Raw genomic sequence first — 17,023 nt, 5'->3', positions numbered from 1 at the left:
AAACGTTTATGTACAAGGTACTATGAATGCAACTCCATAAACCCACACGTACCACACCTTAAACCGCACTCAGTCCTGCTTTCTTTGTAATATCACACACACAGTTCCATGTAAGATACGCTTCTGTACGCCCTGCCCTCGTCATGAGCTCAGGTTATTACTCATGCAGCTATGAAACCTCTCTTTATTTATAAATAAATAAATAAATAAATAAAAGATGCCACTTTTAGCTGTTCCCTTGTCGCCACAGCGTGCGAGTTTTCTTTTCCTGCTGCTGCCAGCCTTTTAAAGTGGACGCCGGCGTGAACCGCGGTCATATGGCATGCCGGTTATGTGAGTCAGCTGGCGTGCATATTGATTGACCGGATGATTAACTTATAGTCGGGCACAGGCACGTGCAGAGGGGGGGGCGGAAGGGGCTTGAGCACCCGCCCCTTTCCTGATGGGTGCCCAAAGGGCCCTTTTGTTGAGGCAATTTTTTTTTTAATTTAAATTTTTTTTTTTAAATGTGTGTGTGCGTGTGGAGTCCTGTCTGTGCCCCTCAACAATAATATTTAACTATTAATCACATTTTTGCTAAATAAAAGGATCTGGCTTGCATCAGTCACATGATCACCATTAACCAATGATCGCCCTTGACGGCAGAACGCGCTGGTTACGAGCCGGGAACGAGCTCACAAAGAGCACGCGCATTTTTTGCGGTCCGGAGCTGTAGGAGAAACACAAATTAACTCAGAGACACAGACTGATGCGACAAAACCAGTAAGTAGGTGTACAGCGTACACTGTAGTCTAAAGCACACAGGAGTATTAGCTTGTTACGTACACGTTGGTAAGCTGTCTTGTGGCAACTGACGAACTGAAACAAATGAGCGTGCTGTGTGTGCAACAGCGCGACAAACTTTACCTGTCCTTTTATTAACTGCACAAGTAGTGCTGGTCATAGCTGCTGGCTCACTGGGTAAGGCTGTCATGGGTCTGTAGCTCTGTCCACCGTTTTAGGGAACATATTTAGTTTTAAAGTAAGTTACAGGGCTTTTCCTGCCTTTCTGGAGGGCTTATATTTCACTTAAAACGATCTAATATGCATGTCCACATAATAATGGATTATTATAATTATAATATTTAAAAACACACACTGTATTTTAAAGAACATACATTAAGAAACAGATTATATTAGATTTATATTTTAAATAAGACAAAATGCTGATTTTACAGCAGCAAAATTATTGTATCTCTACAGTTTAAAAATGTAATAAGCTTTCTTCCTGCACAGAGTGGATAGTGAAACAAATGGAATCATCATAAATACATTATTATAAATTTATTATTTTTTTTCCCTCATTGCTTTATTATTGTAGCTCTAGTAATAAATAATAAGGGAAGGATTCTGGATCAGCACCATGATGGAAACTTGTGCCTACAGTATACACAGTATTCTGAAGAAGGTCTAAAATGTCACTGTGTGTGCATGCATGTGTGTGTTTTATGTATATGGATTTTTGAATTATTACTCATAATATAACATTGTCCAGACATGGCTGGTAAGGACATGAGGAGGAAACAGTAGGAGCTGTGTGAGGCTACTAAAGGCAGTGGATCCCTCAGCAGCTGGATTACAAAGAGCACAGGTAACATTAACACATGTACCAGTTGTTGGAGAGGTATTCCAGTATAAAAATAAAAATAAGCACAACTGAAATGTTTTGCTTCTATAACATTTTTCTGTTATCATTAAGTGTGGAAAATTAAATAATAGTTTATTGCAATAGCAAGTTGTGCCTTGTTCTCAGATGGACAGCAAGTGGAGAGTGATAGATGAAATGAGGGGATGGAAGGAGGAAGAGAGGCAAAGAGTGATTCACAGGCAGGGTCTAGTTTATTTCTCAGTTTTTTGTTGCCTTATGGTTCCTAGCGCTGTCACCAATCTTTGCATTTTGTTATTATCTCATGACACTTGTTTAATCAGCTACCATCTCTCCTATGGACTTTTTAATGTCTACAGTCTCAGATCAACACAGCCCTGCCCTCCAACACTATCAGCAGCAGGAGCAGCAGCAACCCCTCAACAGCAACATTGTACCCATCAGGTAAAACATAGGCTACGTTTGCTTTGCCTCACAACAGTGATATAGTATGATGCGATCCCATATTAGATTCTTGATGAATGTGTGTTGTTGTTATTCACCCTGGTTCAATGTGCCCCTTTTTAGCTTTGAGCACCCGCCCCTATAAACGTCTCTGCACGGCCCTGTAGAGCACAGATTTTAAGCTGGCGAGGTGTGATTGTGATGCTGCGCAGCTGCGTCCGCCTTCCCTGCTGCGGCACGCTGTACTGTAATAACTATTTCTCAAGACCACTTAAAAAAATTACAATAATATCTGACTTCTTGGAAGCAAAATATAAAGAAATTAACATTCAGACAAAACTACTTTACCTTGTAGTATTCACCATAAAGTTTTGAGATCAGACCAATGAAAGGGAATCCCATGATGGTCACCAGTGTGAGCTTCCAGGACATGCCACACATGAAGATGAAGAAGCCAACGCCCTTAAGAACGTTCTCCAGGAAGACATTGACGTTCTGGGAGATGAGGTCGCTCACCTGGGTGGTGTCAGCAGACAGGCGTGAAAGGATACGGGCGTGGAATTACATTAGAACAGATCATACGAAGGGAGGGACGTGTGCACAGGAACTCGCGTTCAACATCACCTGTGTGATTGTCATCAAAAAAGGCAATTTCTTGCCTCATCAAGGTTCGGAAAAGATGGTTCCTGAGACGAATGTTTAATCTCGCAAACATCAGGGTGAAGACACCTTCTCGTACTCCAATTGCAAGTGAACTGAGGAGAGAGAAAAGGCTGCCATGAAGCAGTTCTGTGGTTTGGCATCTGACTATATAAGCACAATGCATTCCTCTGTGTAATTTACAACAAAATGTAAACACAACAAAAATAAAAACCTACAACTGCAGATGCTCACCTAGCTAAGGCGAGTACTGCAAGTATGCTCACAGGTTTGGCAAAGTATTCCATGCTTTGGTGAACCACCATGCTGTCTATGACTTTCCCATAGTAGTACAGAATGAAGGTCTCACCTGAAAGCAAAGAGTCATTATTACGTAATATTAGGACTACCTGCTTTTTTTAAGTCTAAGTCAGGAGTGTCCAACTCCAGGCCTCACGGGCCGATGTCCTGCAGGTTTTAGATCTCACCCTGGGTCAACACACCTGAATCAAATGGTTAGTTCATCCATTTATAAATGCTTTGTGACAACTTGAGCATCAAAGTTATTATTATTTTATTCAATTCTAAATCTGATTGAAAAATAAGGTCACTGTACATTCATAGTGAGGGCGTTTGTTTTTCTTAGAGCTCAGATGCTGAGTCACTTGGGAGCAGTTCAGGCAAGGGGAGATTAGTTAAGATGCCTCCTGAACACCTCCAATATGAAGTGTTTCTTGTTTTCCCACCAAGAACATGCTGGACAAATTATGTCTCTCGGCTGGTTAGGATATCCTTGTGGAGGAGCTGGAGGCTGAAGTGAAGGAAAGTGAGTTCTAGGCGTCTCTGCTCAGACTGTTGCCCCTGTAATCGCTTTTTAAGCAGCACAAAACCAATGGATGGATGTGTCAATGGATGGATGGACAAATGCATAGTTTAGATGTAGGAATTTGTTATTAGAGTAAAGAAAATACCTATATTGTACTTCAAAGAAAATGAGCAAACTTCCAAAATGAGTTGAATGAAATGTATGTATATTTAATGATATTCCATAAATTAAAGAATTGATTAAACTGATAAAACTCTGAGTGCTGTTGGAGGCTCTGGCATTCAGCCCACCGTTACAAACAATAATGAGCCTTAGAGTTACTCAGCATTACTTTGACCTATTAATGTAGGTACAGATATTTATTGGCATTCACCAAATATACCATTTCCAGCTCCTTTAATTTTATTCTTGCAATCAGCAATTAAAAAGCTGAAAGTGTTGTGTAATGTGGCGTGAGTAGCGTAGTCAGAACCTGCAGACTCACTGTTGTGTCAGTTGTGTTTGGGCAGTGTGTCTAAATCCTTTATAACAGACAGCAGTAAATAATGTGACACTGAGAACACTCACACACAGCAGCGATGATGAGGAAGAGGACAGCAACAGAGAGCAGCTCAGCATCCTTTTTGCAGTAGCTCAGCAGGCGTCCCAGTGTGGCCCCTGAGCTGCTGGCCTTCTCCTTCTTCTTTCTCTCAGAGCCCAACTCCTGCTCCTCCTCGCCAACTGTCTCCACCAGCTTTTCAGTGTCCTCACAGTCCCTTGCTCCTTGTATTCTAATTTTTGCTTCATGACCTTTGCACTGTCCACTTCCTGCTGTGACAAAACAAATTTCCCACGTGTGGGACTAATAAAGGTTATCTTATCTTATCTTATCCTCTACCACTACTGCTGCTGCTGTCACCAATAAGACTGCTCTCAGACTCCGGATCCTTCCCCAGCCACCTCCAGAGCAGCATTACTCCCAGAGAAGAGGCACAAGTCCAACATATCAGGCTCAAGAGCCAGGGCTGGTCATTGATGCTCAAAGTCCTCACCTTAGTCAGCATCAGCAGCTTGGCCAGTGTATAGGTGATGACGATCAGATAGATGAGGAGAATAAGGCTGGTGGATTTAGCAACCCTCTGCGGGCCGTCCATCTTGTTCCATGTCACCCCTAAAGAGGCTCCCAGCAGGAGGGAGGCTCGGAGCAGCACTGTCCCCCAGATGTCCAGTGCAGACTGAAGGATGTTAAAGTTGAGGGCATCCTCTGCGAAGGTGCTCAGCTGTGATCCATGTGCATAATGGACAGTGGGGTTGACAACATCAAGGAGGACGAATGACACGATGCAGCCCACAGCCACGTTGATTCCCATGCTGATTATCAGAACAGAGAGCAGCAGCGGCACAAAGCAGCAAACAGCGGCTTGAGAAATGATCGGTTACAGTGCAGCAGCGGTTTGAATAAAATGGGAGAAAAGTTTCTCAAGACACACACCAGACACGCACACAAACACTCAGCAAAACCGGATTATTTTAGTTATTCTTTCCGGTCTTCTGTCGTTTTATGCAGCACAGAAAATATAAATGAGTTTTATTAGAACTCATCCTGCTACATTGTTGGCTAGCTTTGTGAATTAGCTTCTTCTTCTTCTACACATCGTTTTGGAAAAAGAAAGCTCAGTGGTGGAATCAAATATGACATTTCAATCAAAATTCAAGGTATTTATTTCTATTTCATATCATTTATGAGCCCTGTGTGAAAGCTTTAGTTATATTTAAGGACAATATCCCAAAATTAAAGTCAGACATTTGATTCTTGTGTGTTTCAGATGAAATGAAGACAAACTGATGCAGTAAATATTCTTTTATTAATGAGAAAACTGTGCAGTATGATTTACTTAAGATGTTGAAGACATGAGAGCATTAAACAGGCTGATGTTTGGGTCAGAGGCTCTAATAGGAGAGAGATGATACAGAAACATGACATCTTTATAAAATACTGACACACTTTATGAAGGGACAACTTTGTATTTAAATGAGCTGCATACCTTTCCCACTGAAACCAGCACAATCCCACTGTGATGAAAACAATATTTGAACTAAATATATTCTGGATAAATCAAAGCATTATCAAAGTTGTCCGTGGTTCCCTTATTTTTCCGTCTTTCCCTGTCAGATCCTGTCCTGCAGGATAAACAGCGATGAGTGGTTCCCTATATGCAGCTGTTACAGTTTGTGCTGGAGATACTTCTGCAAATACAGGAAGCAAATATCGAGAAAGTGCTTTCAATGTCTTTACCAGTCCCTCAACTACAGAGAGCTGCCTGTTCTCCTCTGCATCTCTCAGCTGCTGCTGCCTCCTCCTCTTCCTCACACACTGTCCTGGATCTGTCCTGGTGTCTCATTAGGGGTGGAGAGCCTCCGTCTCCTCACCTTCTCAGTCTCTTCTGACTCTGAACACTTGCAGAAGGAAATCAACCACGGCAGTTAGCAACAAAAGCAGCAGAAGTTTATCAAATATCTGTTAACTTGCAGGATGAAAACACAGTTTTCTCTTATAATGACAAAGACACACTTTATGCGTTTTAATTAGAGAAAGGAGAAACAGGACAGGATCCTGCAGAGTGTTGGTCTTTATAACAAAGGTGACAGACTCAGGTTGTTTGATATACGCCTGACACAAACAGCAGAGAAACAGGAGGATTTCTCCATCTACTGTCTGTCTCATTATTAGTGGTTTATGCAGGATGAGAGCTCTCTAAGGACAAACTGCAGCACAGCATGGTTGAGTCTGCGTCCTCACCGCAGTTCGCGGGCCAGATATTTGGTCAACCGTCTGCTCGGTGTTTCCTGAAACGTTTAAGTACGTTTGGCTTCATACCGACAAACAGACCCAGCTTCGGCAGAAACCTAAACTAACTAACCGACCAAAGAGCCGCATTAAACGGCGATCTTACTAACGTCACCTAACTTAGCCGAAGGTTCGCTAAATGTGACTTTGTAAGACTTTTCATTATGCTAATATTTGTTCCGCGGCATATTTGAAGTGAGATATAAGCCCAGCGCTTACTTTGAAGAGTTTATTTCTGGACCGCTTCACTTCGACCGGCCGCCATTTTTCTTCAACCGTTGACTCGCAGTGAATCCTGGGATATGGTGGGCCATATCAAATCTGCTACTGCGCAGCTGTGAGCGCGAGGCTTTTATCTGTGGGCATGTGCGTTCTATGTGACGTTACTGGCAGATCAAAGAGCTTTTGCTTTGATCCGTCAGCCACGTCCACATCAAAGGCAAGGGAAACCTCAAATAGGGGCTCTCACACAGAAAAATTACTGCTCATCTGTTTGCAAATGTTCAACAGTCGGCTTTCTCCAAAACAAGGAAATTATCCAGCTGTTCTCTCAAACCCAGAAAATCTAATGTGTGATACAACCATGTCAACACGCAGCGAAAATGAAAATTCAGTCGTGGTCACACCAGATCAGATTAGGCCACCTATCAAGAGGTGCTTGGAAAGGCTCTCTGGAGTTCAGTGGAGCATGATTGAAAGGGGCGCAGGCGACTCGGGCGTCCGAGCGTTGCTCGCTGATATGATTAGTGAAATCATTCAGATCGCCTCCAGTAGAATCCTCAAAAATGCCCTTCCTGTTATCCAGGATCGCATGACGAAGGAAGAGCCTTTGGATGCGGGGAAAATAAACTCGTCCCTCGGAGACTCAATCTCAGCCGCCATCGCCAGCGCTCTTAACGTTCCGAAACAGCGACATGAGAGCGCTGACGAGCTGACACGGATGGTTGAGGAAGAGATCTCCGAAAAGGTCAGCTCAGTAGTCAAACTCATTAGAGAAAGCCCCGATCTCCCACAAGACCCCGCCGTTTATGTTAGCGGCAAATTTAGTAATATTAAAAAGCTGGACCGCATGGTTTGGCACACTGCCTCGTGCCTTAAAAGGCATGTAGCATGTAAACTGCGCTGCCAGTGTGTGTCAAGCGGGTCTGATTTCGGTACAGAAAGTACGACTTTAAAGATGTCAATGCAATCAGTAATCACAGAGATTTCTGCGATTCTGTCATGGAGGAGCTCAGATGGAGAGATGACAGATAAAGATGAGGACGAGGAAGAAACTGAGCTTCCAGACGAATCAGCTCTAACAGAAAAGGACAAAATAAAACAAACTGCAGAAAGCGTAAGTATCCGAGCTCCAACCCCAGTAAAGGTGATTGCAGCTGACATCGTAAATGAGATACTTGGGAACATGGATTTAAGCAGTGAAGAGCTCTGTGAGAGGTGTAGCTTATCCAAACCTGCCTTTAATGCAGGATTAATTATCAACAAGCTGAGAGACTTCTTCTCCAGATGTTTGCCATCCACCTCTCACTCCGGGCTCAAAGCACGCAAACACGGCTTTTCCATTTTTGCGAAAAAACAATTTGAAAAAATGAAAAAAGAGCTGAGAAAAGTAATAAAGGCAAACAGGATTTTTTTTGTTTGTCTAAAAAACACTTGCAAGTACCCCAAGAGTGACACAGTGCCCTCGGATGAAGGTATGGTTTTCAGCCTCCCAGGGTCCCAGAGTACAGAGGCTCATCGAGCCCCTTCCAGAAACACACTGCTTCGTTACATGCGTTCTTCTCCAGTCGACTTTGACGCCATTAGATCAGACGTTAATCAGTTATTTGAGAAATTAACAAAGACAGAAGAACTCTTCATCAATCATAAAACACAGGAAAACTTTAGAAATAGTGGGTCAACCAGAGATTTTACTCTGGAGTTAACGGCAAAAGTGTTTGATCTACTTATGACGGATCGACTGTATCAAATCCCCGAACCTCTAATGGGTAGATCCCTCTCAGACACTGTCATCTCGCGGACTCCACAACCAGCACATGGCTCAAAGCGTCCCTTTTCTGCTGAAGTCCTCTATGTCCTTGTAGAAGACACAGTAGAAAAGTTTGTACAACAGCTTTTGCTCTGGGTAGAGAACGAAGGCCAAGCTCAAATGATTGAGGACAAGGTTTCTGTGGCTGTGGAAGACATCCAGAACCTTATTAGAAGAACAAGGACCCCAACAAAGGAAACAAGCCCAGATTCAGATGGCAGTGGAAGAGAATCTGTTCCATTACCTGTAACACCAAAATCGGTGAGCATTACCCCAGAAAAATGCTTTCTGGCACCTGATCAGAAGCCCCAGACAGAAAAATCTGGGAGCATTACCCCAGAAAAATGCTCTCTGGCAGCTGATCAGACAGAAAAATCTGGGAGCATTACCCCAGAAAGATCCTCTCTGGCAGCTGATCAGAAGCCCCAGACAGAAAAATCTGGGAGCATTACCCCAGAAAGATCCTCTCTGGCAGCTGATCAAACAGAAAAATCTGGGAGCATTACCCCAGAAAGATCCTCTCTGGCAGCTGATCAAACAGAAAAATCTGGGAGCATTACCCCAGAAAAATGCTCTCTGGCAGCTGATCAGACAGAAAAATCTGGGAGCATTACCCCAGAAAAATGCTCTCTGGCAGCTGAACAGACACAAAAATCTGGGAGCATTACCCCAGAAAAATGCTCTGCCAGTGTTTCAGGTGTTCTCAAGGATTCCTCTGACATGTCAGAGATGAAAATTCTCACTGACCCCGCCTTTAGGCTCATGATGAGACTGATCAAAAAATCAAAACCTGAAACTCAACACTTTTTTTCCAGGACATCAGGTACTACAAAAGAACCAGAAGCGGTCTTCCACCGTCTGAGAGGTCTGATGCTGCCTGAAATTAGCAGCACAGAGTCTGCCACAAGTCTGATGAATGACAATAAAAAGTTCATCAAGAAAATAGCCAAATGCCTCATCGAGGAGTTTGGTTCCGCAGACAATGTGTTAAAGAATGCGATGGCAAATGATGCGTGTTTTGATGAGGCTCTGGTAAAGCATCTAAAAATCTGCCTCGGAGTCCTCCCCAGTCCTCCCAAAAAGTCCAAAATTTCCAGGTTTTTTTCAGCGTTGGGAAAAACTCTGCGAAAACCCTTTAGGTGGTTCACTAAAGCCAGAGATGATTAAAATGACCATCCTGGCTTTTCCCAGCTGCCCTGCTTCTTTTAACATCTTGAAGCAGAATTTTAGCACCAAATCCAAATTTTAACAACTGTAGTTCACGCCATCTCGTCTCCTTTTTGATTTCCATCCCCCCCAACCGGTCGCAACGGATGGCCGCCCCTTCTGAGCCTGGTTCCGTTGGAAGTTTCTTCCTGTTAAAGGGAGTTTTTCTTCCCCACAGTCGCCTAGTGCTTGCTCAGAGGGGGATCATTTGATTGTTGGGGTTCTCTGTAGTACTGTAGGGTTTTGACCTTACAGTACAAACAGGGAGGAGACTTTGTGATTTGGCGCTTGATTTTTAAAATATCTAATTTGGCATGAAATAAAAAAAATAAATAAAAATCTAAATTAAAAATACATTCCAACTTTGTTTGTTTTTCTTCTGTTGTCAAATATGTAGAAAGTGTTGCACGTGTGACTTTAGTCATTTTGCATCAACATGTAGCCAACACGTGTCTGTTTGTGATCAGGCTGCATCTATTTTTGCCTGATTTGTGTCTTAGTTTAGTCAATTTACATCTATTTTGGGGCCCAAATGTGTGGATCCTGTTTGACATTGCTATGTTTTGTCTTAGTGCTTCACTTTGGTTGTTAACGTTTGTGCTCATTTTGATTCTAGATGTAGACCTGCCATCTGAAAATTAGCACCTCGCCCACTTAGAACATTTTTTCTTTAGTCCAGGGGTTAACACATTCTTTATTTCACTGACCTTGTACAGTAACATGAAAACAAGCACAAAACAGTAAAAGAGTCATTCCACGAAAATGGTTAAAATTGGACTTGGATGTTTTCACAGTTTTTACCAAAATGTATTATTTATATGTATATCCCACATCATTAAGGATATATTTAACTATCAGAAAAAGGCATTTTCCCATCTCAGGCATTAGTTTTCTTTTATTATTGATCATATTTTCAAGATGTAGTGACTGCAATTCTTCAATCCCGTTATGGACACTTTGGAGGCTCTCTGTTATTATCATAAAATGCATTTCTAAAGAAATCAATATGTTTACAGTAATTAGATGTCCCCATACTAATTCAATAATTTTACACAGAAAAATGACATAAAATCACACATTTTTACTCTCTTAAATCCTGAAATGTAACTAATGAGTGAAAGCAATCTTGTCATTTTTCATCAAAAATTTAGTTTAAGTAAGAATTGTAATCAAAATCAATGATCATATGATAGCACTCAGTATTTTAGACAGAAATCCCCAAACATTAAATTATTTTTTCAACATTTTAAGAAAATAATATATGAAAATGTAGGTGTGATGGGGTTGAGACTAGCAGGGTTGAAGATGGTAACAGGGTTGAAGAGACAGCTTTACATATAAACAGTTGTTTACTCTTAAATTCAATGTATAGGGCTTTCCATTAGCATTATATCTCACTTTGTAACCACAGGAAGGACACCAGATACAAATTGCAGTAGAATTAAGTTTTATTAATCTAAAGTAAAAACAACCACAACAGCATATTAACAACTAACAAACATTGTAAAGTGAATTGCTCAAATGTAACATAATGCGTGTGTGTGTGTGTGTCAGTGAAAGTGGGTGGGTGTGTGTGTGTCTAGGCATAAGAGAGCCTCATGAGGTGTGCCAAAAGTCACCTCATCCTTGCTCCGATAACATACAATTAAACTTGATGAACTGGTTGAACCAATAACAATAATAATCAGTTAATGATTTCAGTGTGTTTGTCTGTATCAGTGCCTGTGTCTGTGTCCATGTCAGAGTGTTTTTGCATGTGTGTGCCTGCATCAGTGTGTGTGTCTGTATATATGCATGAATGTGCCTTTTGTTTCATGAATTCATCTTGTGAGTCGGTTCCACACCTCTTTCAAGACTTCCACATGGCGCCTTGTCACAGCCCGTGGGGGTGGAATGAGTTCAAGGACATCATCAGACAGGTACCAGAGGATATCATCCTGATGCGGCCAACATGATGCATGCATTTGACCTGGACTTGTATTGTTTGTATGTTTAGACTGATGCCTGGATACAAATCATCGTCATATCTGAGAATACACCATTTACCAATCAGCTCTGGACTTTCCCACTGGATTTCTTTTTCTGGATTCCCCCCACTACCTGTCTGTGATACAGCTGTTTCTATCTTCTGGCCAAAAGTGAAACACTTGGTGTTGAAGCACTTGCAGTTAAACTGCTTCCGTGTTGTGCACATGCAGCTTACATCACGAACCATCCGTTCTCCTGGAGCTACAGTAATGACCTGGTGAATTCTCATGGTTCCAGGAACAGCTGGTATCTGCTTTGGCATTTTCTCCATTGCTTCCTCAACATCTTCACTTTTCACAAAGAACAGTTTCACACTTGTGTTTGTTTCAGAAAAGGCCCTGAATAACTCTTCTGCATCTGGGATGTCATGCCCCTTTGCTACCATCATGTCAGCTGCTCTTTTTAAGGCTCCCCCAACACCATATGGTGCTCCTTTTCCATGACTAGCCTCGAAACAATTCCAAGAACCAGCCTTGAATCCTCTTCTGTCCAGTTCTGTAGTGAAAAGGTAGAAGTTTCTTCGTTGTTTGTATCGTGTACAGGGTCCGTCACTTAAAAAGTGCAGCACAGACACTTGTGGATGTTGGCCTTGAAGGTAATCTAGCACAGGATTTAGGTGCTGCCATATTGCTGGAGGGCCTTTATGTCTACTGGGGGAGATGGTGCTGAAGGACAGAGGCTCTGAGAGTCCACCAACATACAACACACCAGTATGAAGGGTGGCCTGCTGATGTGAAGCCCCAAAGTGGACCACCTGAATTTGAGAACTGTATTTACAGCTGTAGTTTTCTGAGAAGTCAACATGTATCAAAGTCTCCTCCCCTGACATGTTGTTCTTCAGCTCACGGCAGAAGGCATACTGCTGCTTGATAATAAAGTCATGCATTTTAAATTTCTTTACAAAGCTCTGGAAGAGCTCAACGAGGTCCTCTTGTGTGCCCTCCACGGATTTCTTGACTGTCACCTTGACAGTTGCCTCCATCTCTCACGCTCACTCTGCAGGTTTCTCTCCCTTCTTTCAGGATCAGCTTTAAGGCGTTCACGATACTTCCTTTGCCTTTCTGCTGCTGTTGTTGGTGCCATCTTACTCGCATCCTTAACATGGAACATGAATCACATTCAGCATGCATGCAGTATAAGAATGGTGATTGAATATAATAATAATTAATTTAAATAATTGTATAACTTAACAACCACAGTATTAAAATCTCAACCCCATCACAATCTCACAACCCCGTTACAATCAAAAACATGACAGGGTTGAGTGTGACTGGGTTGAGATTTTTGCACAAACTGCCCGCTGCTCAATGTAGTGAATACCAGACAGAGAGCACATGGCATGCATGAAATTCAAAATCACCATATATTCATGAACTAACAAAAATCTTTTTCATAAGTAATAGTTTTCTATCTTTTTTTCATGTTACGGTGTTGAGTCATTGAGGTTGACGACCACAATATCACAAGATAAATGACTAAAATAAAGGAAAAGAATGGAGCAACTTGCCTGTCTCTGTGGTCCTGTTGTCCAAAAGACTTCAGTGATGTCACTTCCTGATGTATATGGAATTCTGGGTCACACCATTGTATTTATGGCAGTGGGATCATTCATGTAACGGGGTTGAGGGGTTAGTCAGGTACAGGAATAATTGTGATTTTAATGAATAATTAACAATTAAATTTGAAAAAAACAAATATTAACAGCAAAAGAGCACAAATAGATGTTTAGGTTGATACCAAAATTTATTGACTTTTTAAATATTTTTATTTGGTATTTTCAAAGTAAACTTTCATCAAGGCCATGAGGGACATGACAAAACAGGTGGTGTCAAATGAAAAAACTGTATTATTTCCCATAAAAAGATAAAAATTTGTTCAATTTTTTTACACTGTATTAAAGGGTACATTTCAATATATATGTAAAGCTGTTTAAATAGAAAGTTTGGTGACCCAATAGATGAAATACACCATAAGAGACAAGAGGGACTCAAATTGTGCCATTTTCATGGAATGACTCAAAAGCATCATCAATTTCATTGACCTGTAGACCCTTGTGCCCCTGCTCTTTTATTGCTAACATGAATTGATGTAAACTTTTCTCACTTAGTAGAACAAGTAATTTAAAAGCACTGAGTGAGCTATTGTCTTGTGTAGTTAATGTGTTGTGTAGTGGTTGTCATCTTATTGTGACACAATATTCTCTCATTGTAGTTTCAGTAGTTTTAAATGTTTGTACAAAAAACCTGTGGGATGCATTGACTTTTAGATAAATAGTTGTATATAACTTCATTGTTTACATAACGTGTGCATACGTTTTTAAGATCTGACAGTTTATATTTGCATTTCAACTTTAGTACAATTATTCACTAAACATATTTGTGGTTTTTACAGTAAAGCGAATATAACTACGACTACAATTTGATGTTTTTGTGTGATTTCAGATCAGTTGTGTTACTACAGCTTGTCAGTGAAAAACTCAGTGTAAATTCAGACACGTGAGGTTGAGCTGAAGAGAATGATACCAAACAAGGCGAGGCAAAAAAAGATGTAAGGGTGAAACACAAAGTAGTGAAAAGTGCCCGGTTATATCGTGCTCCCCAGAGGGTGAACCCAACAAATCATGAAAATAAGCTTTAAATTTTTGTTCATGACGGTGCAGATTTCGGACATTTTGTGTAAATTTAAGCAACAATCTGATTTTTTCTAACAAACAAAGTGTGAAACTTCAGTTAGACTTGTGTTTGTAAATGAACCACCCCATGTTGTGTAGCTTTATTGGGCTACATATTTATTTATTATACAGGCTATACAGTACATAACATCCAAACTCACATGTGTAACTGAGGTGTTTCATTATGTGGGCTAAAGAAAATAATTCAGTTAACCTCTGGCAGAACCAGGCTCAGGGAGGGGCGGGGCCATCTGCTGCGACTGGTTGGGGTGAGAGAAGGAAGACAGGATAAAGACATGCTGTGGAAGAGAGACAGAGATTCAGTAAGAAGGACTAGATGTTACAGTCCCTGATAATGCATTGCTTTAGATGGAGAGACTCTTGAGGGATGGCTGTTATGAGTAAAGGCAGCCCAGAAACTTTGCCAGCAGCACACATCGTTGTGTGCCTCAACTTTCGGTCTTTTACCCAAGCTATCTGCCATTTTCCTTCCCTGGTTAGGTTTAGGGATTAGAGATCGATCTAGATTATCATTTTAAATTTGGGACACATCATCAGTAGTGGACCTTGGATTCATCGGGTGTTTCGGCCATTATCACTAGACACCCTCATCCAAGGAGGCCCTGCCAGGGTTGATCAGCCGGCAGACAGACCCGACATCCCCAGTGAGGGAAGTGACGGGGGTGATGTCTCCGGAGAAGGACACCTTACACACCATCTCTCCTTCCTGTAATCACTGTAAATGTGAGATCTCTCCCTGATATGATTGAGGAGCTAATGACGCTAACCCGGTCACAGTGGCGGTACCCCGGCACTGCCCGGTACTCCCTTTGTGAGTAGGCTGCCCGGCTTCCAGCTGCTGCGGGCGGACAAGACGAGAAACAGCGGTGAGAGGAAAAGAGGGGGGCTGGCAGTGTTTGTTAAAGACAGTTGCGGTACCCCTGCAACAGAGACATTGAGCTAGTAGCCGTTAGCATCCGTGAAAGCAGCCTGTGACTCTCTGTGGTCAGCAGACTCCAAACGCAATCTCCGAGAGCTCTTCTTCTAATATCAGGGGACTTTAATCATGTCTCGCTGGACTCTACACTGCCCACCTTCACCCAGTATGTGACCTGCCCCAGCGGATAGCTCCATGACTGATTTGGCGGAGTTCTCCTGACGCAATCGCGAAGTGTCTGCGATTGAACAGTGTGTAAACCACATTTATTTTCTTTTTAACCTGTGGTGTGAGTAAGTAAATGGTGTTGAGTTCAAATCTTTTTCCCAACATAAGAAAGAGCAGTAATAACAGGAACAAAGTCTTGAAAGAGCAGCAATAACAATGATGTGTGTTGCTGCAGCAGCTTTATCCATTGCAAATCATTGTCATCGTCATGTCCCCTCACAGTTTTGTTCTCTCCTGTGTCTTGGAGTGTTACAGAAAAATTCTAGTTTAACCTCACATGTAGATTTAGGCGGTTAGAATTTCACTGTATGATTTTGGAAAACCTTTGTATGCTCAGATGAAGTATGTGTATGTGTAAGCGTGACTTTGTGGAAACTGCTTAGCTTTGTTTAACGATGTTTCACTATGTTATCTGCTAACTCTTTTGCTCAGAAGGAGAAGACTTGTGTGTGGGCAAAGCTGGCATGACTGTGAACTGTAATGTTTGATGTGTGTGCTGGCTCTCCTGCGCGCAGTAATAAATAGCTTGAACACAGCTTTTTCCGTGTTTCAGACTTTATTTACAAAATTCCACGACAGGGGGGATGATTAGAAAATTGTTTAACATTTGCATTTGGTAAATTTCACAAAGATTATGTCAGATTATAAAAGCTGTTCATTTTTTAGCTTTGACATTTGCTCACATGATTTTATGTGTCCTCTAATTAATTTATACAAGGCCGTTATTGCTATTCTTCCTGTTGTGTGTATCTAACCTGTGGTGTTTGACTTGTATAATTTATTTATTTATGTATTTTTAACCATTTGTCATTTTAGTGTTATTTAATTATTTCTTTACACAATGGAGTCTCAAACTGAAGAAAAATTCAAGTCCACTTACTGAAAGTCTGTTCATAACGTTTCACAAAGCCTAAAGATAAAGGCTTATGCTATGAAGACAAAGTGTAAGGAAACATGTATATGGGCACATATGTCACTGCCATATGTAAATGTGGGTATGCTGATACTGAAAACTGTAATCTGCTTTTTTTTAAGTGTAGTAAAATGAGAATCCAGGATACGCATATATTGTGTTAATATGTGTGCAAAATTAAATGATTAATACTGTTAATATATAAATAAAAGGGAATCTATTCTGCTCGTTCAAAAATCAATATTTTTATTTATTTTCATGATCCAAACTTAAAAACAGACCCTGATATTTATCTCTCAAGTACATGACCATGCTGTAGTATTGCTTGATCTGTGGTTTCAGTCTGTTGTTAGGTGGTTGCAAGGTAACATGCTAAGCATCATTGATAAATAAAATGACAGTTATCATGTTATCACTGTAAGATTATAATATTATTGTTATAAATTAGATGTTGCCATAAACATGCATTTATAAAGAGCTGCAGATACAAAAGAAAAAGCTTCAGATGTTGTAAGTGGTTGCTAGGCAACATTACAAGATCATAATATCTGATATAGATTAGAATCTTCCGGTGAGCAAGAAGCTACGTGCCAATTCTGGTTGCTCAGTTCCTTATCATGTAGGACCCAG

At 41.2% G+C, this 17,023-nt stretch overlaps 2 protein-coding genes and 1 long non-coding RNA gene across 5 annotated transcripts; 2 read left to right on the top strand and 1 right to left on the bottom strand.

Annotated features, from left to right (window-relative positions):
* Positions 1 to 2,050: 2,050 nt before the first annotated feature.
* On the top strand, positions 2,051 to 4,156 carry LOC112841796 (uncharacterized). Its single transcript, XR_003213171.1, has 2 exons — positions 2,051 to 2,089; positions 3,515 to 4,156. It is a non-coding gene; the product is annotated as an uncharacterized LOC112841796 (long non-coding RNA).
* Positions 2,433 to 5,381, bottom strand: LOC109204574 (ATP-binding cassette sub-family B member 9). Of its 3 annotated transcripts, none has more exons than XR_003213165.1 (2): positions 2,984 to 3,084; positions 2,433 to 2,844 (listed from the first exon to the last, which is right to left on the bottom strand). XR_003213165.1 is itself a non-coding variant. In XM_025896922.1 (2 exons), exon 1 carries the CDS (start codon positions 4,901 to 4,903, stop codon positions 4,421 to 4,423), a length of 483 nt encoding a protein of 160 aa, XP_025752707.1. In that variant the 5' UTR covers positions 4,904 to 5,381; the 3' UTR covers positions 2,433 to 2,844; positions 4,122 to 4,420. The 3 variants fall into 3 exon arrangements, 2 of the variants coding, with proteins under 2 accessions (XP_025752707.1, XP_025752706.1); XM_025896922.1 differs by lacking the exon at positions 2,984 to 3,084 and adding an exon at positions 4,122 to 5,381; XM_025896921.1 differs by lacking the exons at positions 2,433 to 2,844; positions 2,984 to 3,084 and adding exons at positions 3,238 to 3,598; positions 4,122 to 5,381.
* A 1,231-nt stretch (positions 5,382 to 6,612) lies between these two features.
* On the top strand, positions 6,613 to 9,942 carry LOC102080626 (uncharacterized). The gene is made up of 2 exons (XM_019365794.2): positions 6,613 to 8,871; positions 8,926 to 9,942. The coding sequence occupies exons 1-2, from the start codon at positions 6,746 to 6,748 to the stop codon at positions 9,575 to 9,577; spliced, it is 2,778 nt and encodes a 925-aa protein (XP_019221339.1). The 5' UTR covers positions 6,613 to 6,745; the 3' UTR covers positions 9,578 to 9,942.
* Positions 9,943 to 17,023: the final 7,081 nt, after the last annotated feature.

This window comes from Oreochromis niloticus, linkage group LG12, assembly GCF_001858045.2.
Source record: "Oreochromis niloticus isolate F11D_XX linkage group LG12, O_niloticus_UMD_NMBU, whole genome shotgun sequence".
In the NCBI taxonomy this organism is placed as follows: domain Eukaryota; kingdom Metazoa; phylum Chordata; class Actinopteri; order Cichliformes; family Cichlidae; genus Oreochromis; species Oreochromis niloticus.
Note: the sequence above shows the minus strand (reverse complement) of the source record. Positions and strands in the feature narration are given on the sequence as shown.

Excerpts from the sequence above, each read along its gene's own strand:
- LOC109204574 (XM_025896922.1), bottom strand. The coding sequence starts at position 4,903 with ATGGGAATCAACGTGGCTGTGGGCTGCATCGTGTCATTCGTCCTCCTT.
- LOC102080626 (XM_019365794.2), top strand. The coding sequence starts at position 6,746 with ATGTGCGTTCTATGTGACGTTACTGGCAGATCAAAGAGCTTTTGCTTT. Across the intron at positions 8,872-8,925 it reads GGGAGCATTACCCCAGAAAG|ATCCTCTCTGGCAGCTGATC; the intron begins ATCCTCTCTGGC and ends TACCCCAGAAAG.